The 20,858-nt window shown below is 43.8% G+C and overlaps 1 protein-coding gene and 1 long non-coding RNA gene across 22 annotated transcripts in view; one reads left to right on the top strand and one right to left on the bottom strand.

Moving 5' to 3' along the window:
* The window catches only part of LOC308486713 (uncharacterized protein), a 51,575-nt gene extending 34,054 nt beyond the window's left edge, over window positions 1-17,521 (top strand). For 3 of the 21 annotated variants that reach the window (XR_013991182.1, XR_013991188.1, XR_013991189.1), the window contains 6 exons: window positions 4,467-4,542; window positions 4,941-5,115; window positions 5,699-5,830; window positions 9,607-10,673; window positions 13,064-13,340; window positions 15,064-15,200. Coding sequence is in view for 3 of the 21 variants with exons in the window: in XM_081023895.1 (XP_080880021.1) it covers window positions 15,005-15,284; window positions 15,764-15,801; window positions 16,203-16,242; window positions 16,461-16,495 (393 nt within the window). In the remaining 18 variants the exon portion in view is untranslated. The other 18 variants (XR_013991176.1, XR_013991186.1, XR_013991177.1 and 15 more) reach the window with 16 other exon arrangements.
* The window catches only part of LOC308486784, a 40,219-nt gene that overhangs the window by 13,895 nt on the left and 5,466 nt on the right, over window positions 1-20,858 (bottom strand). The gene's annotated exons all lie outside the window — the stretch shown is intronic.

Here is a 20,858-nt window from a genome sequence, read left to right as displayed (position 1 = left end):
TGTTGTTGTAATGTCTGAAGTGGAGACTAAACAACTAGTTTCCTATTCATGTTCCCAGATCTTCCTTGTATAGTTTGGACCTCTTGAGGCCCAGGTTGAGATCCGTGAAGCTCATATGTGAGTACAGCTCAGGCTTATTGACTGGAATTGACCATCCAGGGGTCTTTTACCTTTTTTGTTTTTTTTTAACCACTGGGAGATCTCTAATTTGTCTCCCTTTTGCACATGAGGTCATTGGAAATAGCCAAGAGCACAACATAATTGTTGCACCAGCAATAGGGGGACATGAGTCTGCAACTGATGGTGGATCTTGTGGGATGTAATCCGCTGGTGCAGTCAAATGCAACATTCCTTATTTCCCTAGAGTGGCCACATGCAGGGGGACATCCAGTCAGGGTAACTTCCTGTTCCACTGGTCTGGAGCATCCTCCCCCTGCATGTGACCTGGGAGATGGGCGTGGCCCTGGCTGACTCCACAAAATGCAGCCATTTTCTCAGTCTAGCTCCACTGTCTTGTACTTTCTCTTGCTTGCTGCTCTCCTGCAGCCATTTTGTTGTCTTAATGTAATTTTTGCTGTCTGCTGGCTCTCAGCCAGCAACACCTGAGTTCAGTCTCCATATGAGATGAACTCGCAGTTTGTTGTGTAACTACCAAGTAAAGTCTGCCTTTCAGGGATCAAACTGTGAACTGAAATGTGAGTCAACGTTTTGTTACTTTACTCAGAAAGACTCTTGTGTCTTTATTTTTTTAAGAGGGATCAAAAGGGAGACACCAGGAATAAACTCAACTAAGAGATTCAAACAGATCTGCAAACAAGCTTCCAGCTATACTGAAGGGAATCTGCTCTGCTTACTTATTCAACATATCCTTTCCTACTATCCTGTGTAATCTCACTGTATACAAGTTGTACAAGTGACAATAAAGTATTTCAATTCAATTAACATTCCCACAGATCTTGGGGCATCTTAGGTGTGGATTCTGCCTCTGCATGAGCACCCAGCCCTGGTCAAAGGAAGGAGCTGCAAGGAATATTGCATACCCTCCAACATTTCTCCAAATATCTTAAGGGCAGGTTCAATCAGCTGCACTCCCTGATTGTAATAAAACTTCATCAAAGCCTCAATGCTTTTCTGTGCCTTTCCCTTCAGTGTCTCCATATGACACTTCCAAGAGAGGTTTTTATTCAGGAATACACCCAGGTACCTAAATGAGCAAGTTCGTTCTATAGCCAGCTGATCCAAGCACCATCTATGCCTAGGACTGTGTCTGCCAGCAATCACAATCTTGGTACCAGCGAAGTTTGTAGATAGGCTTTCCTGTTTACACTGTGTGCTGAGGGAAGGCAATGTTAGAAAGGGTGAAAATATTAAATGGCCAGGAATCCAAATCAGAAACTTGATTGGCTTAAGAGAGCCAGTACAGTGGTACCTCAGGTTACATACGCTTCAGGTTACAGACTCCGCCAACCCCAGAAATAGTACCTCGGGTTAAGAACTTTACTTCAGGATGAGAACAGAAATCGTGCTCTGGCGGTGCAGCGGCAGCAGGAGGCCCCATTAGCTAAAGTGGTGCTTCAGGTTAAGAACAGTCTCAGGTTAAGTACGGACCTCTGGAATGAATTAAGTACTTAACCTGAGGTACCACTGTATTATTTCCTGAGCAACAAAACATTGTTAACGGTTTTTGTGTGACAGGCTGTAGCCATCCTATCCGAGCAAACTGGATTTTAATTCAAATTGAAATACGTATTGGGAGTGCCTTTCCGATCTGTTTAATGCACTGCTTTTCTTCTTCAACATTGCCGAAGGAAGACGAACCCAACGAGGTGGGATGCAGATTCTGAAGTGGACAAAGAGTGGCAATTCATATATGACAAACCAGATTTGAGGGAAGTTTTAGAGGCTGTTTATCCATTGCTGCCAGTCAGATCAAATTTATCTCCTTGCCACTTCAGTGACGGATATTACCGTTCACACAGTTGGATAAGTGACCTTGTCAGCATTATTGGGGGAATATATTTTTATGCTGAAATTATTCACAAACTCTCTGGCGCTTTTAAAGGACTGCGGGTACCTCTCGTTAGAATTATAAAATTGTCATCTGTTCTTCTCTTCACGAGAAGACATGCCTTTTTAAATATATAGGGCAAAAGAGTTGTATGCTCCTCAATCTTGCAACATCTATAAAAGCTATGCTGTTGATATTATTGAAGGGATTATTAGGTTATATGCAATGAAGCTGTCCCATTTCCACAAGGACTTCCGCCTGCACACAACAGGGCCCTGTTTCTCCTTCTCTTCGCACTACATCCCACCCCACACTTATAAATCTGTTCTGGGGTTTCCCCCAACCTCTTGCACTTGTGGGAAGTCCTTTCAGTAACAATCTATCCGTATCTCTCTTTGTCTCTATTGTGTAGAAGGAGTGCCGGATTTAAGGTAAAAGTAAAGGGACCCCTGACCATTAGGTCCAGTCGTGACCGACTCTGGGGTTGTGGCGCTCATCTCGCTTTATTGGCCGAGGGAGCCGGCGTACAGCTTCCGGGTCATGTGGCCAGCATGACTAAGCCACTTCTGGCGAACCAGAGCAGCGCACGGAAACGCCGTTTGCGTGTCAAGGTCCCCAAGACCCCCCCCCCAAGAAAAACACAATTGACACTTAATTTTTGTTTAAGGTTTTTGGCATAATTTTGGCCACATCTTTATTCAAATACAGCAATGTGAGTGGTTGCTTAGGCATTGGTATCACTAACTGTGCCCGCACGGGGACAGCTCTGACATTCGCACCCCCTGCGAAGTCAGGAAGGGTAAGTCACCTGGGGAGAGAGACGGGACTGGGAACCATGCCTCACCTCTCCCCAGCATGCTCCCAGGGGCTTGCGTGGCCCTAGCCCCTTGCCAGGGGGTTTCGGACAAAAGCATGGGGGAGCCCCTGGGTTCCTTTAACGGTAAAACCCTTCAGCAGCAGCAGCAGCATTTTGGAGGGGCAGGCACAGCCGAATCCATACCCCTCCACCAGCAGCAGCATTTTGGGGGGCAGGCACAGCCGAATCCATACCCCCCAGCAACCAATTCCAGACCAATGCCTAACTGCAAACCTTACAAGTTGTGACGATTTGCTACGCGGTAGGCGAAAACCAAGTGGCACACACTAATCAGCCAAATGGCAAAATTCCTACTGGGCCCCTGCCCCAAAGCAGACGACCCCATGACAGGCAATAGCAAGGTCAAGCAAACAGCCTAACATTAAGGAAGGGAGGGCGGGTGATCCGAAGCATGCAGCGAAAGAGGACGTCCGTTGCTGCGTGCCTTGTATTTAACAAATAGGGCTGTCAGTCACTAATTGGCAACTTCTAAATTTCCCCAGTAACAGCCCGCCCCTGCTTACAGGATGGCCAAACCATTTGCCTAGTAACAGTGAGGTGTCTTGTTCTCCATGAGGGAGAACACACTTTACCTTCCTGCCGGAGTGGTACCTATTTATCTACTTGCACTTTGACGTGCTTTCGAACTGCTAGGTTGGCAGGAGTAGGGAGCTCACCCCATCGCGGGAATTCGAACTGCCGACCTTCTGATCGGCAAGTCCTAGGCTCTGTGGTTTAACCCACAGCGCCACCAGCGTCCCGTGCCGGATTTACGTATAAGCTAAACAAGCTATAGCTTAGGACCCCACTCTCTTGCGCCCCCCCAAAACAAAAAAACCTGGGTGTACATTTCCATAATATAAGATAAAAAACAAATAAAATAAAACCAACATACAGCAATAGCGTTTTGTATTGTGTAGGCCCCTATGATGTAAGTAATGGGCCCCGCCTGCTAGCCTGCTCCCTAAAATATCACTGGTTTGCTCATTTCGATATATAGGGTGTCTACATTCTGCATGTGCAAATGGATTTAGCTACCTATTAGGTCCATAAATATAGCATATATTCCACACAAAAAACAGCGGCAATTTGTTGTTGACAAAGGACAGCTGGGCATATAAAGGACCCCGTTACCTTCAGTAACTTAGGGCCTCATCAAACCTAAATCTAGCCTTGTCTAGAAGTTATAAGCAGATTTATGCATATAAGCAATCATGATTAGAGTACAGTTTGCATAGACATGGAACTTTAAAGGAAGCAACAGCAAACGGGATCTACAACTTCTTTTTAGTTGATTTGTTTAATTTTAAGCGATACATACTAGAACTACCAAACACCTTGCAGGCCACAGTTTTCAAGAAAACTGTTCTTCCTGTTACCAGTTTGAAATCAGCAGTTGATCTGCAACCTTCTTCAATGTCTCATGTCTCTTATAACCAGTGCTTTTTTCTGGGGGCACGCAGGGGTACGTATACCCCTAAACATTTTGCGAATCCAACGGGAGAAGAAACTAATTTTTAAAAAATATTTAGTTTCTTCTCTAGCACGGTGAATCGTCAGTTCCATTGCTACCTCTGATGGCGGCCTCATTTCCTTTCCCAGTGTTTCCTGCGTCTCAGTCAGAAGCGAACATTTAATGTGTGAAGCAGTGTGGAATGTGGATGTGTGATAATATGAGGTAATGCATGTTCTTTGTACTTTTGTCCATTTACTGTATTTGTTTTCCCCAATTTGATCTATAAAATGGTGATTTTCTTGAGTCAAAATGAGAGTACCCCTAAACATTTTTTTAGGAAAAAAACCCACTGCTTATAACCATTTTGCAGCAATTATGAATCCAGTGAGATCTCATTTCATGATTTCATTGTATTTCTTCCTTTACAATTGGAATATCTGTCTTTTGGTTTTTCCAATGCAAATGGCTGCCCGATCAGACAACATATCTCTTCCATGATGCTTCTTTTGTACCAACCTTCCTCATTCTGGGGCCTCCAGATGTTTGGGGCTACTGTTAAGTTGTGGGTGAACATATCAGACAACACAGCAATTTTTCAAACAGCTCTTGTTTATTCACAGGCCAGAACAGAACTGAACTGAAGGCTTCAGCCAGCCTGCTTATATAGAGCTCCACTACAACGCAACAGTAACAACTTTCTGTAACGATCCAATCACTGAACATCACTTTCAATTCCTTATTTGCATATGTGGACCTGAGTGAAAACTATCTACAGTATCCCCCTGCTGGCTCAGGGTGAGAACTTCAGTACATAACAGCTACAAATCCCATCGACCTCAGACAGCGCAGCTGTGGTGGCTGAGACTGATGGAAGTGGTAGTCCACAACATCTGGAGGGCTTCAGCTTGGGGAAGACTGCTTTGCATGAATATTTCAAACATAATGGGACAAATGGAGACGGCTGCTAGTGGCAAGGGAATAATACCACCTCAAAATCTGTGAACCACAATGGCGTGTTTCACTTCCTATCATGGTAGGGCTGACACATATACGAAATCTTCTTCCAGCCCCCGTCTCTCCTCTGGATATTGGCCTTCGAACAAATTCTAGTTGGGGGTAAACTGCAGTTTTTAAAAAGCAAAATAGGAAAGCAGTCCGTTACCAATGATTCTAGTTGATTTGGCAAATTAATGTTTTAGATCACCATGCAGCAGTAGACATAATTAAATGTCAGAGGGAGAGAGGGAGAGGACTAAATGCATGAATAAAATATCTTTTATTTTATCATTACATTTTTATAATAAAATTTACTTGTCATCTTAATGTAATAATGTAGCTAACAAGATAATTTATTTCTGAATATAATTGAGATGTACAGAATGAGGAAGCAAGGCCCTCTGAGATGTCAGATTCACTCTGTTGGAGAGAAGCTCATCTGTGGAAGCTGGTGAAAAATTAAAAACAAACTCACAGAAAAAAGTTGAAGTTGGTGTGGAGAAAAGAGGGATGGGTAAGTTGAACAGACCAGTGCAGTAGAAATGCAACATCATAGGTTGCGTCTCAACTAATGATCTCTGAAGACCATTTCCCACCCTTTTTGGACCTTTCCCATCTGATTTGTTCATTCTCCCCTGCCTTAATTCTCATTGCCTTTTGTAGACAGGGCAGCTGTCTACCAGTTCCATCTGGTACGCAGGCTGAGACCCTACCTGCCCGTGGACTGTCTCGCCAGAGTGGTGCATGCTCTGGTTGTCTCCCACTTGGACTACTGCAATGCGCTCTATGTGGGGCTACCTTTGAAGGTGACCCGGAAACTGCAACTAATCCAAAATGTGGCAGCTAGACTGCTGACTGGGAGTAGCTGCCAAGACCATGTAACACGGGTCCCGAAAGACCTACATTGGTTCACAGTACGTTTCTGAGCACCATTCAAAGTGTTGGTGCTGACCTTGAAAGCCCTAAATGGCCTCGGCCCAGTATACCTGAAGGAGCATCTCCACCCACATCGTTCAGCCCAGACACTGAGGTCCAGCTCTGAGGGCTTTCTGGCGGTTCCCTCACTGTGAGAAGTGAAGCTACAGGGAACCAGGCAGAGAGTTGTCTCGGTAGTGGCGCCCACCCTGTGGAAAGATCTCCCATCAGATGTCAAGGAGATAAAGAACTACACAACCTTTAAGACATCCGAAGGCAGCCCTGTTTAGGGAAATGTTTAGGGAAGTTTTTAATGTTTGATGTTTTATCCCTTTATTATTACTGTATTATTATTAATAATAATATTCTGTTGAGAGCTGCCCAGATTGGCTTGGGAAACCTAGCCAGATGGGCAGGGTATAAATAATAAGTTGTTGTTGTTGTTATGCCTCTTTTTAGAGTGTATCACTCCTTTTTAACACAATATGGCTGCCATCTCACATCTCTGCAGATGCAATTCCAAATGTCGCACCATGGATATATGAGGATATTTGGAGGATATATGATGGTACTTGGCTGCCATGTATTGCAGCTGAGCAACCATTCCTAGAATTATAGAACTGCAAAGTTGGAAGGGACCACGAGGGTCCTTCAGGAATCTTTTGCCCAATGCGGGGCTCCAACCTACGACCCTGAGGTTAAGAGTCTCATGCTCCACCCACTGAGCTAACCGAATGGGCGTTAGGCTCCCATTTCAAACCTCCTCCCACCATTGTAGCAACCAGGGACACTGACTGGTGGTGATGACTGGTGGCATCAGTGGTAATAGCAGGCAGGAGCTCAGTAATGATAATGGGGCCTGCCAGGGTATCTGGACCTTGGGAATTGCCCTAGTGTGCTGAGCACTGATGGTGGGATTGGATCAGGTTGTTGCTGCTGCTGCAGCAGCAGCAGCAGCTGGGAGATACTCCAAAACTTCTACTGGTCCGGGCAGGCAATACTAGGCCTTGGTATGCAGCAATTTCCTAGGTGCTACTACATGTTGCCACACTGCTCCACAAATATAATAGGTTTCCAGGTCTTGGTGCACAAGGTTTAGCTTCTATTGTGCAGCTGATCCTTTGATTTTAAAATGGAGGAGGTGGGCTTGTTTTGCAGAGTGGGGAAGAGGGTTCTGTGCTGCTGTTTGCTCCCTCTGTAGGTTAAAAAGTTGGCTGGATGTTTTCATTCAGGAAAGACACAGCATTAAGAAGTGTGTGTGTGTGTGTGTGTGTGTGTGTGTGTGTGTGTGCACCTAGAGGGAACTTAAATGTCAGGCTCATAACCGTAAAGGAATTGGCAAGCCCCCAACACGATATTTTCAATAAACATGATTTGCCTTTTTAGAGATGGGGGGAAGACTCCTCCTTTGTACAAACTACAAAGAATGATGTGAAATGCACTACAAATGTCTGTTGCCGGAGGTTTGCATGGCAGAAGATGAATGTCTCTGTCCATTTTATTTTTTTTAACCTGATTTGGCAGGGGATTGTTGTGCTAGGAGGACCGGAGCTGCGAGTTCGGTCTAAATCAAAATAAGTAGCTATCTGTTGTGGTACCTGGAGCCACATTATGACGTGGCAGGTGGCTATACAGCATATCACCCATAATTCCCCCTCGTGACACTCCTGCGACATAAATTAGAGCAGGAAGTGCAGGGGCTGCGCATCAATTATCTTTAATGCTGCGCTGTCTCTCATGCACAATTGGTGCACTATGGTGTATTATTTAGGCTGCGCGGCGGAGTACCTGTAAATTGTATTTTGTTTGTTCCTTGCAGCTGCCAGATGGTGTGGAACTCTATACAACATCTCTTAGTGTTGCTGAATTTTAAGCAGGCAAATAGAATGTTATACAATGTTTTCCCTGTCACTCTCGTTCTTCACCATGTGCTCACCCTGTTTGATGCTCGCATGAATTAGCAACTGGTACTACTCCCCACCATTTTGCAGTCTTAAATCGCCTTGTACATGCTTGCGTTGATGACAACAATGGCTAGCCTGTGTGGAGTGCTTTTCAAAATGCTCCGATTTGTTCTCTTGGCTGTCTCTTGCTTGCCTGTGTAAATCCAATAGGCACAATCCAGCCAAAATTAAGCACTTTTAGGTCCCATTGATTCCCATAGAAAGGATCTGAACCCGTGTTTAACTCTTCCCTTGAAATGACTTAACAGGCCTTAACCTGGGTTGGATCGTGAAGCCTTCTCCAAATCGAACTGTCATTGAAATTCTACTCAAGAGTAGAACTCCGTTGTATAGTTAGCAGAGTAAAAACTTAAACACGTTGCAGGATTCCCAAAAAACAGATCAGAGGCAATTGCATTTCATCCAGCAGAGCTTTACTGCTATCGAGGGCAAATGAGCATAATGGTCACAAATCCAATACATTCAGGATTGGCACTGTCCATAAGAAATCCAGTTGCAGCAGACTTAACTTACACTTACAAGAACTTACAATGAGTCTAAACCTTAACACCAAGAATACTCTGTACAGAACACCACACAAAAAGGAACAGGAAGAGAAGAGAAAATGAGTGAAACCCTGGCTCCTTCTGGCCTCTTATTATAGTCAGCATGACCTTGAAGAAGAGATAACTGAACCAGTTTAAGCCAGCTGTACTCAGCGTCTCTGAAGGAATACAGTGGTGCCCCGCAAGACGAATGCCTCGCAAGACGGAAAACCCGCTAGATGAAAGGGTTTTGGAGGTGCTTCACAAAACGAATTTCCTATGGGCTTGCTTCACAAGACGAAAATGTCTTGCGAGTTCCTGCGGGGTTTTTTTCCTCCCCCCCCTTTTCCCCAAGCCGCTAAGCCGCTTATCAGCTGATCCGCTAAGCCGCTTAACAGCTGATCGCTAAGCCGCTTAACAGCTGATCTGTTGAGCCACTAAGCCGCTTATCAGCTGATCCGCTAAGCCCGCTAAGCCGCTAATAGCGCTAATCCGCTAAACCGCTAATGGGCTTGCTTCGCAAGACGAAAAAACCGCAAGACGAAGAGACTCGCGGAACGGATTCTTTTCGTCTTGCGAGGCACCACTGTAACCCAAACATCACGAACCTGCTTGTTTCTTTCACACACAGAAGCTTCCAGAAGCTTCCAGAACCCTCTTGAATTAATTAGAATATGAAAGATCTCTACATATCAGATTAATACTTCCTGCACTAAGAAATGCAAACTGACTCTTCTGTTTCTGTTTATCTTCATGGATACTTTGTGGAATCTTACTCAACCTGTCTGTCACTAGAAAATCTCCTAACATGTTATTTAACACAAAAAACAGGCTTGCTTCTGGCTTTTGCTTCACTTAATAGACACGTTTTGCTTGTGATCCTTTAGAAAATGAGTTGCTAACCTGATGCAAATAGACTACAACTTTACCATCCTTGCCTCCTGGCCATGCAGACTGGGGCTAATGAGATTTTTGGGACCACAAATAAGCCACCTTTGCCCCAGAAGTAGGCATATGTTGAAAAATAATATCCACAGATCTTGTAAAGGATGCTCAGTGCACTGCCCTAATGCATAAAGATAAAGGGACCCCTGACCATTAGGTCCAGTAACGGACGACTCTGGGGTTGTGGTGCTCATCTTGCTTTACTGGCCAAGGGAGCCAGCGTACAGCTTCCGGGTCATGTGGCCAGCATGACTAAGCTGCTTCTGGAGAACCAGAGCAGTGCACGGAAACGCCGTTTACCTTCCCGCCGGAGTGGTACCTATTTATCTACCTGCACTTTGGCGTGCTTTCGAACTGCTAGGTGGGCAGGAGCTGGGACTGAACAACAGGAACTCACCCTGTCATGGGGATTCGAACCACCGACCTTCTGATCGGAAAGCCTTAGGCTCTGTGGTTTAGACCACAGCGCCACTCGCATCCTAATGCATACCAGAGTGCAAAATATCTTAATAATGGGAGATGCATAATGATTCAGAATATGGGCAAGTTTCCACACGTTTAGGAAATTATCAAAGAGCACCTCAAAGAAGAAATGATCAAACTGCTCTGAATCTTGACGTACGAGGGTGGATGTGGCACTGAAGGGATGTACAGTGGTTCTCAAACGCCTTGGTTCCCAAACGCCAAAAACCCGGAAGTAAGTGTCCTGGTTTTCAAATGTTTTTTGGAAGCAGAATGTCTTCCAATAGGCTGTCGGCTATTGTTTCTGCACCAATCAGAAGCAGCGCCTTGGTTTTCGAACATTTCAGAAGTCAAACGGACTTCCGGAACAGATTAAGTTTGGCGCTTTTGTTTTTGCTATTTATTTTACGTTTTTGTTTTTGAGGCATTTTTGGTTCATTTGTTTTTGTGACCGTGTGGAACCCAGTTCAGCTATGGATTGATTGATTGTGTGACTGTGGAAATGGATAAAAGCCCCTCATCCAAACAGTGACTATCATCAGTGCAGGTAAGAAAATAATAATAATTTTAATTTTTATCATCTACAATACTGTCTTATTTATTTTATAGTGCAGTACATTGATTATTGCTTTCATTTTATGGATCAGTGGTCTCTCTCATTAGGTAGTAAAATTCATGTTAAACTGCTGTTATAGGGGTTGTTTTTAAAAACCTGGACGGATTAATCCATTTTGCATTGCTTTCTATGGGAAAGCACACCTTGGCTTTGGAACACTTTGGTTTTGGAACAGACTTCCGGAACGGATCAAGTTTGAGAACTGAGGTACCACTGTACCAAGATGCGTAGACAGGGGTTTCATCTAATGTGGGACACTTGACCTGTCAGATATTGATCAGGCAAATGCATGGCAACAAAAACTATCACATGAACCTGTCTTATACAGTGTCATATTATTTGTCCTTCTAAGTCAGTGTTGTTTACTCTGACCTGCAGCAGCCCTCCGGGATCTCTGGCAGAAACATTCACCACCACCTGCTTCTTCATTGGAGATGACCGAGGCCCAGGACTTTCTGCATTTAAGCCATCCTGGGTGGAAGCATCATTGGGGTGGGGGCTTAAAATAAATTTGTAGCCCAGGTCTCCTGCCATGCATATAGGTAAAGGGACCCCTGACCATTAGGTCCAGTCGTGACTGACTCGGGTTGCGCGCTCATCTCGCTCTATAGGCCGAGGGAGCTGGCGTTTGTCCACAGACAGCTTCCGGGTCATGTGGCCAGCATGACTAAGCCGCTTCTGGCGAACCAGAGAAGCGCACGGAAACACCGTTTACCTTCCTGCCAGAGTGGTACCTATTTATCTACTTGCACTTTGACGTGCTTTCGAACTTCTAGGTGGGCAAGAGCTGGGACCGAGCAATGGGAGCTCACCCCATCGCGGGGATTCGAACTGCTGACCTTCTGATCGGCAAATCCTAGGCTCTGTGGTTTAACCCACAGCACCACCCGTGCATATACCTCCATCCAATTCTATGTGCACAATCTCTTGAGTCACAAAAAAAGGTTTCTATTTTAATACCAAAACTGCATGTTACACACATCTGAAAGGACACCATGGTCCACAATAGGGTCTGTTTTTATTTTAACATTTCACCCAACCCATAGAAAATATTTTCTTGATGTTGGCAGCACAAGAGAATTGTAGAAAGTCTTGTATTTAGGATTGCAAAAAATGTATAAGCTACTAAATGTACTATGCTACAGTTAGGGCCAAGATTTTGAAGACTTTAGACACATTAGGTAGGTATGCAAAGAATTAAGACTATTACGCATATTCCTGGGTATAAATGGCCAAGGAATTCTGTGGTTCTGAAACTGAGAGAGCTGAAGAGTTTAATCTCAATGAAATGTTTAAAAAAGGTTTGTGTGTTGAGGGGGAACATTGCTAATATGCTTGTATCAACCAGCCTGGATTTTAGTGACGAAAAAGCTGGTAAGATAAAAGAATTTCCCAAGAAAATGGGAAAGAAACATTTGGCTGGGAATATTAATGGATAAGATTTTGTATTTTTAGTTTGTTTGAGAGGTTTTTTTTTTAAAAAAGTGAGATATACTGAAAGCAGCAATATAAAGGTCAAATAGACAAGGTGCAAGAGGTTGGGTAATAATTCAGATAGGAATTTAATTTAATTTAGTGAGGAATGGGGAGAGGACGATGCATTTTGTATGCTATTTTCAATGCTATATGATTTATATTCAGCCCTTAGGCATTTTTACACTCCTGGCTGGAGAGCAGAATTGCAAAATTCGGAGAAGTGTGGATTTTGGAAGAGGATAGATGTGCTTTGCTTTACATATTGTTTTGGGAAGTGTGGTTTAGTTAAGTTTAAATGTGAACTGGATGGAATCCCCCATCCTTACAGAAAATAATATATAATAAATACCAAGTAATGAATAATAGTGGTATCCTGTTAATGGTTTTCATTTTCTTTTTTTAGTCTCTTCTAACTGTGACCAATTTGCCTGCAAACATCTTAAAAATAGGCCAATTCACCTCAAAGCTTTTATTTTTCTGGCCTATTTCCTTGCAAAATCTTGAGTTCTCTCCGCAGTGTCACTTTTTCTTCCAAGTTCCTCACTTGATAAACAAATTAGCTTGGTGATTTAAGCATTCTCGCCCCTGCCATTATATTTTTTATGAGGGCTAGCTTGATAAATGTTCATATACTAGGATGAAGGGTTATAGCAGTTTCTGCCACTGTCACTGCAAGAAAGCTGTGAGGCAAAAAGTCTGTGAGGCTAGGCACACTTAATTGAAAATTAGCCTTGAGCTGCTTTTAGTAAATCTCCTTTAGTAAGACAAGTGGGTGTAGTTCACACACTTCTCAAAAAGAGTATTCCAAAGGTTTTTTCAGTTGCAAATCTTGCAATTTTTTTCAGACAGGGAACATTCTCTGCCCCACCTGGAGATGTCATCCAGGATTATCTGTGAGGATGGGGATAATGCAAAGCAGATGGTCTACTCCTGTGCTATGGACACCCCTAGGCTTGGGAGTCTTCTACTGCATTTCAAGGGACATTGGGATTGTCTCCCTTTGGAAATGGGGCTGAATGAAGAATGATCCGATATAAAAACATGAACTCCAAAAGAGAAGATTCAGCAAACCTGCAGACGGAACAGCAGGTGCTTCAAAGTTCTGAAGAAACATCAGGAGAGGCAAGTTTGGCCCAGGGTTGCCACGGTAACAATGACTTGCCCTCCTTTGTGACATCTCTTGCTTCTCCTTTAAAAGTCACCAACTACAGGTGTCCATTGTGGGTTAGTGAGGAGACCAGGATAGAGAGGTGTGTGTATGTGGTAGGTAGAAGGAAAGGTGGTTGGAGAGGTACGTTTAGGCGTAGGTAGTATAGACAAGAAGGAGGGACTTTTTCTGGACACCATGTTCAACTTCAGACTGTAAGTAGGATTTCTTCCCCTTCTCTATGTCTCCTGGGGTGGGATCCTGGAATCCCCTGCACATTCTCAGCCCCCTGAAATTGTCTCGACCAGTCACTCCCCTCCCAAAGAGCTCAGCTCCTCCACACTCTTTCCCTGCCTTCCTATTTCCTCTCCCATCTCATCAACTACATTCATTGTTTACATTCATAGGCCAGCTATCCTCCCAGGAGCTCAAGATAGCATACATGGTTCTCCCCGCCACCAGTTTTTATCCTCACATCAACCCTGCAAAGTAGGCTAGGCTGAGGGAAAAAAGACTGGCCGAAGGTCAATCAGTGAGCTTCATGAAGATTTGAACCCTGGTCTTCCAGGTCCCCCTAGTCCAGCACTCTAACTACTACATGTCTCCCCACCTCCATCTTCCATTTCTCCAACTGTCAAGCCCTTTCTGTGGGTCTCTGTCTGTAAACAAGACTCCACCACCTTCCTCTCTCGGCCGCCCAGTGTTGTTCTGCTCGTCTTCTTGGACCCCTTGATGCTTGGAGGTCCCACCTAGTGGTCTCCTCCCTCTCTGGGCAGGGCTGTCCTTCAAAGACTAGGCAGAGGCACCCTTTAAATGCTGGCAATGCTTCTCTTTCCTTTGGGGTGGAGTGTTGCAATCCCTCATGGGATATAGCATAGCAGGAAAAGGAGAGCAAAGGCCTGTTTGGTCCAGTGGCCAACCAGATGTCTCCAGGAAGCCCACAAGGATTGTCCCCTAACAGGTGGCTTCAGTGGTAGATTGCCTCCAAACCCAGAAGTTCTACATACTGTAACTATTGTTGCTGTTGTTGTTGCTAGCAATGCTGCTTGTGCTTCGTCTCGCCACAACTATTTCAGATCGTAACCATAAATACTCCCCTCTTCCTCAATGAAGAGGTGTGATCCCCTCTTTCCAACCTTGCAAGGCAGTTGTCCTTTGCACATCTTTTGGCTGCCAATTTCACAAACCAATTAAGTGTTATGTGAAGAAGTGCCCATCGATGGGGCAAAAACCTCTCCCGTCTCTCCATTTATTTATTTTGTTTCTTTGCTTCATAAAATTTATATACAATATATATATATATATATATATATATATATGCGGTTTACAAGGTAAAACAATGTAGGTGCTGTATGTTGACAAGGCCTTGCTCCTGTCAGCACTCACGCTGCAGCATCTTGCACTAACTGCACCTTCCAGGTGAAGCACAAGGGAAGCCCCACGTACAGTGCATGGCAGTAATCCAGTCTTGAAGCAATCAGGGCCTGAACTATGGCAGCCAGGCTCTCTCGGTCCTGGAATGACAGGAGTTGGTACCTCCTTTCTCTCCAAGCCCTGAATGCTCTTGGCTGTCTCTTTGCAGCTGTTATGAAGTCCTACAGTTCATTCAACTACAGAAGGAGGGAAGGAATTGTGAGGGATGTGCTGGCAATTGTCTATTAGGCTAAACCTATTTCTGTTCTGCATCATCTCTTCTAGGTTCAAGAGACTAAAAAATTTCATTCAACCAGAAAAGAACAATGAGGTGGCCCCGCTGCCGGACAATGAACACCCTGTGGCCAGTGGCGGAGGAAGCCAGAACATCCAAGAAGATGGGCACCAAGAGGAGGGGCGATCTGCCCACGGGCCAGAAAGAACAAAAAGACGCCTCAGGAAGACCAGAAAGGTGGCCCCGCTGCAGAAGAAGCTTATGCCTCCAGGTGAGGAAGTTCCCCCCGCGCCATTTTTGGAAGGGCAGGAATAGGCTAGGGTGGCAGCTCAGGGTATAGGATTTGTGGGGAAGGGGAAGCTAGTAAGAAAAAACCAAAAGAGCCAGCTGGATCCAACCCAAGGTTCATCTGGTCCAGCACCTGGAAACCCACCCCAGTGGCCAGCCACTTTTGTGGGGTTGATGAAGATGCTATTGACTGAGCGAGGAGAGGAAGCATTTCTAGTGGAAGCTGGAGGCTGAGGCAGCTGGTAGGACAGGGCAGGGGGACAGTGGTCAGCTAGAGGGCCACATTCTCTTGTGAGCCACATTTGGGGGGCTGCAGGCCAAGACTGGCCCCCAAGGCCTGGGGTTTGCCACCCCTGTAGGAGGAGTGTAGAAGCAGGGGAATCAAGGAGAAGATTCTTGGAATAATCTTGGAAGCTGCAAAGGGACAAACTAACCTGTCCCCATGTCCTTCTCTTGTTGCAGTTGTGACAAAGCTCTTCAAGACCTTCCCAGAGTTTGAGGTTAGTAGTAGGGGAAACAAAAGAGGAGGGACTGGATCCCCCAAACCCTCTGCCCGCTGACTGTGGTCTTTGTTCCCAGTTCTGCAGTCTCTGAATACTTCCACCCCCACCCTCCAAGAGGCTCCCAAAGCAACTAATGCAACTAATGTGGCGTGTGTCCCTGGGGTGTCAGGATGATGCCAGAGGCATGTCCTGCCCTCTTCCATGGTGCTGTCCTTCCACCTCTGCCCAGGAGGCTGCAGGGCCCATGGAGGTCCTCTGGGACAAGGGATTGGGCCCAGGCCTGAGGGAGGCCAGTCTTTCCTGGCTAGGGCCTGCTTGTGGGCTCTCTTGCACCCGTCAATGGTGGGTTTTGTAGTGTCAGAAAAGGCGTCTGATGCAGCTTTCTCTTTCCTCTGCAGAAAGCAACAGCCCAACATCAGCTGCCAAAACCCAAAGAAGGTAATTGAATCTGCACACCTTGGGGACTTTTCACTTAGGCCTTCTTGCTGTATTTGCTGTGCCTTGCTGGCCTTTTTCCACGTTGCCTCAGTAGGTAGGGCCCTGACTGACTCCAGCTACAAAAGCTGAGGTGGTTGAACCCTTGGGTTTGGGTATAGTTTAGAGGACTTTCTTGAGAGAGGCTGTTAATTCAGCCTCTCTTTTTCATTCTCTTCCAGAAGACCTGCTTATTGAGGACATCGAATGGGCTTAAGGTGGACTTCCGGCAGAGCCGCGGCCATTAGAAAGAAGCGCAAGATAACTCTCTGGGGAATCTCGAGCAACGCGGGGGTTTTAGAAGCTCTGTGAAGGCTACGCGGACCTCGGAACCCCAAGAGGATTATCTCGGTGGACGTAGCACCCGGTGGTGCCCGGTTGTGCTCTCCTGCTCCCTGGGTTTTGTCAATAAATCCGGAGACGGGATCGAGCTGCGGGCATGAAGAGGAGGCAGCAATAACCCTTCGCTGCACAGTCTCAGGCTTCTAATGAAAGCGGCGAGCTTCCAAGAATTAAAAAACGAATTGGGAATTATAATTGGAAACGTCTACGGACTGACTTACTAAAATTGAGTTTACAACGATTCGGAGCGCTGAGGGGCGTAAAAAGGGAGTCCGTCCCGGCAGCTGGGAGAAGATGGCGTATGGCGGAAGGTTGCAGGAAGGAGCGAGGAGAGAAAGTATCTGCTGAGTGTTGCCAAAAAGACCTCGGTTACTTTGTTTAAAGTGACGAGGCTAAGATTTTATGAAGGACCAACAGGTGGCGAGTGAAGTAAGAGGAATCTACTTTTCTTCTCTGGCTGAATTCTAACCTGCCAGCTGCTTAAACTTAAATTCGTCACACTCCACCATTTTTGGACTGGGAAAGCCCTAAACTGAGGCTTGGATTAACAAACTGCTTTGTAACTTTGGAAAGTTTAATATACCTGGCCAAAGCTTTTCACTTGATATACTGATATACTGTTGGATTTTGCCACCAGATTAATTACAGTTTAAGGGAAGGAGGCTTTCAGATCGGGACTTTTAACCCCCCCCTCCTCTCCCTTTCTTCTTCTCCTGGAGGAAAGTGTTGGAAACTTTTTATTTCACCGTGTGCTTTTTACTTCTTCTAATACCTTGGATTAAGCCGACAAGCGGCAGAAGACAAAGAAGAACTCCAGTTGGATTACAAATATCTTTCTATTTCCCATTAAATCTTTCCTTATTAGGTAAAATATTGGTAATAAAGTTGAACATATTTCCAAGGATGATGTTTTTATTTCAAAGTATCCCAATACTAGGAGGAGAGAAATGTTTTAATAATAGGAAAAGAGATTTGGCCAAATTCATGTGGTCAGGGAAAAAACCAAGAATAAACCATAAAATAATGATAGATAAGAAGGAAAGAGGAGGATTTGGCCTCCCTGACATGGAGTTATACCATGATGCGGTGGGTCTGACCTGGCTAAAAGAATGGATTAAATTAGACGATTCAGATGTGTTGGATTTAGAGGAAGTAGACCCGAGATTTGGATGGCATGCCTATCTAATAGATTAGAAAGTCAAAGTACATAAAGGGTTCCTAGGGCATATAGTCAGAAAGTCTATATATAAAATATGAGAGAAATATAAAAGACTCCTAGAACCGAAAACTCCTTAGTGTCACAGGGAAAAAATTAAATATGAAAGAAAATTGGGCTACTTATAAAACTGTATTAAAGGAAGAAAATGCAGAATTGGAATTAAAGGATTATACAGAAATTAAAGCTCATATTAGTGATTTGTTCCAATATATTAGTGATTTGTTCCAATATATTAGTGATTTGTTCCAATATATTAGTGATTTGTTCCAATATAGATTAGCGAAAGACAAAAAGATAGGATTTGAAAAAGAAATATCAAAATTCGATAAATACTTAATACAAGAAAAATAAAAATATATATCTAAATTATATAATCTGATCTTAGAGTGGGAAACAAAGGGTGAACTGGTTAAAGCATCCATGATTAAATGGGCGCAAGATATTGGGAAAAATATGCTCGAACAATGGGAAAAATTGTGGAAAGAAGATATGAAATTCACTATGTGTTATATATTGAAAGAAAATTACCTTAAAATACAACATAGATGGTATTTAACACCTGAAAGAATAGCAAAAATGAAAAAAAATTGTAGCGATGTCTGCTGGCGATGCAACACTGAAAAAGGTACTACGATGCATATATGGTGGAATTGTTTAAACATAATTTTTTGGGGGGAAACAATATACAATGAAATGAAAAAAATGTTCAGATATTCATTTAGGAAAACATCAGAAGGTTTTCTATTGGGAATAGTACCAGGAAGTCTAAAGGAAGAAGACAAGACATTATATTTATACGCAACAGTAGCCGCAAGGCTATTGATTGCGAAAAATTGGGAAAGTGGTATTATACCGACAAAAACAGAGTGGCTTGCCAAATTATTGAAGTATTACAATATATTCAAAACAATGGGAGAAATTGGAAGGATATCAAAAGAGAAGATAGACAAGGATTGGAAGGCGTTTAAAGGATACTTGCAAAATTATATTGAAAAATCAGAACTCCTATTAGAATAAACAAGTTCCGTTATAAATACTGAAATACTAAATAAGATGGATAACAATGTGTAACAGAAAAAGAAACATAAAATTGGTTTAAAAGTGTGTGAAAGAAAGTAATAGAAAGAAGGTAATCTTATTAGATATTTTAATGGAGTCACCTCATTGGAATATGATTGTACAGTGGTACCTCGGGTTACATACGCTTCAGGTTACATACGCTTCAGGTTACAGACTCCGCTAACCCAGAAATAGTGCTTCAGGTTAAGAACTTTGCTTCAGGATAAGAACAGAAATCGGGCTCCGGCGGCGCGGTGGCAGCAGGAGGCCCCATTAGCTAAAGTGGTGCTTCAGGTTAAGAACAGTTTCAGGTTAAGAACAGACCTCGGAACGAATTAAGTACTTAACCCGAGGTACCACTGTACAGATTCAGGAGGGAAATCAAGAGGTGGCCGAGTAAGATTGTCTTCCATAAACACGATTTTAACAATGAGTCCATAAGTGACTGTGGAGGCCAATTCTGAGAATACAGAGAAGTTTTATGCAGCTCGAAAGGAGCAATGAAGTGTCAAAGGCCTTAATCAGGTCAATAAACGCCATATACAGGGTCTGGTTTTGCTCTCTGCATTTTTCTTGAAGCTGTTGAGCAATGAAAATCATATCCACTGTCCCCTAGAAGGTTGAAAACCATTTTGGGATCCATGAAGTGTATCCTTGGATATAGTTAGGAGATGGTTTGCTAAGATCCTTGCAAGAATTTTGCCGGGCTGCGGCTATTGAAGAGATGCCATGATGATTTCCACAGTCCATTCTATCACCTTTTTTAAAAAAAGATCGATGATTTGGCATCCCTAAAGTCTGCTGGGATCTCCTCTCTCTCCCAGGTTTTCCCAATGAGCTTGTGAAGTTGTTGTGTAAGTTCAATTCTGCCCACTTTGAAGACTTCTGCAGGTATCCCATCAGGTCCGCTGGCTTTATTGTTTTTCATTTGGTTAATAGCTGTACACAACTCTCCCAGATTTGGAGATATTGCAAGCTCATCTCTAATTTGTTTTTGCGGAGTTTGTGAGAGGACCTCAGCAGCTACAGGGGAGTTGTGGTCAAGGAGATGCTGGTAATGTTATCGGGTCGCAGAGCCCTGGGGAGATCAGTTGCAGACCTATGCCTAATGAATATTTTAATGCTTATAAAGCATGCTTTAGGAAAAATATACTACTAGGACTTATATCTTCTAGAATGTTGTGGGTTAGATGTTTGTTTCAGTCTTAACAGCATCCTCAAATAACAACATGATTGCAATGATACATAAAATGCTACACTGGGTCGTCAATATGGGGTGTAAATTATTTCACATGTTCACAAATTATTTCACAGATAACAAAAGACTTGCTGAAGTGCAAAATTTTTGTTTCTACAAGAATTATTGCTTCGAACTGAATTCTACTCAGGGTCATTAATTTGCACAAACTAAGCTTGCCTCTTTGAAGATAATTTTTGCAATAACATTTAAAAGCAATAAATATTCTACCAGCAGCTGAAAAGAAAAATAAATGGGGGGTCATTTACTCATGCAAATATGAGTGCATAATATTGGACTCCTTAAGAAATGTTTTCAAGGAAATACTAATATATTCTACGTATATTTGCAATATATAAGGCCACTTGCGGTATAATTACATAGGTCACTGGAAACATAGGATGCATGGGTCCATGACATCAAGAACCAAACACAGCTGAAGTTCCTGAGGGCCTGTCCGACCTGGGATGTTTCCAGGCCAAGCAAAAGTGTGCTGGATCCTTAGCCAAGAAATGATATTTGCAGATGGCACAGCCCTGACAGATCACTCAGAGGGAGCTCTACAGAGTCTCATCAATCATTTTGCCCAAGCTTACATGGAGTTCCTGAGACAGACAGATGCCAACAAATGAAGAACTTGCACTAAAATTACGAATGTGAGCAGGAATAACTTGTAGAAAACCTTCTGCTTGCTGTTAAGGGCCAAACCACAACAGAGAAACT

Source organism: Podarcis pityusensis, assembly GCF_964106645.2.
Source record: "Podarcis pityusensis genome assembly, chromosome: 10".
Classification (NCBI taxonomy): domain Eukaryota; kingdom Metazoa; phylum Chordata; class Lepidosauria; order Squamata; family Lacertidae; genus Podarcis; species Podarcis pityusensis.
The sequence above is the reverse complement of the archived record's forward strand: the minus strand, read 5'-3'. Positions and strand labels throughout refer to the sequence as shown.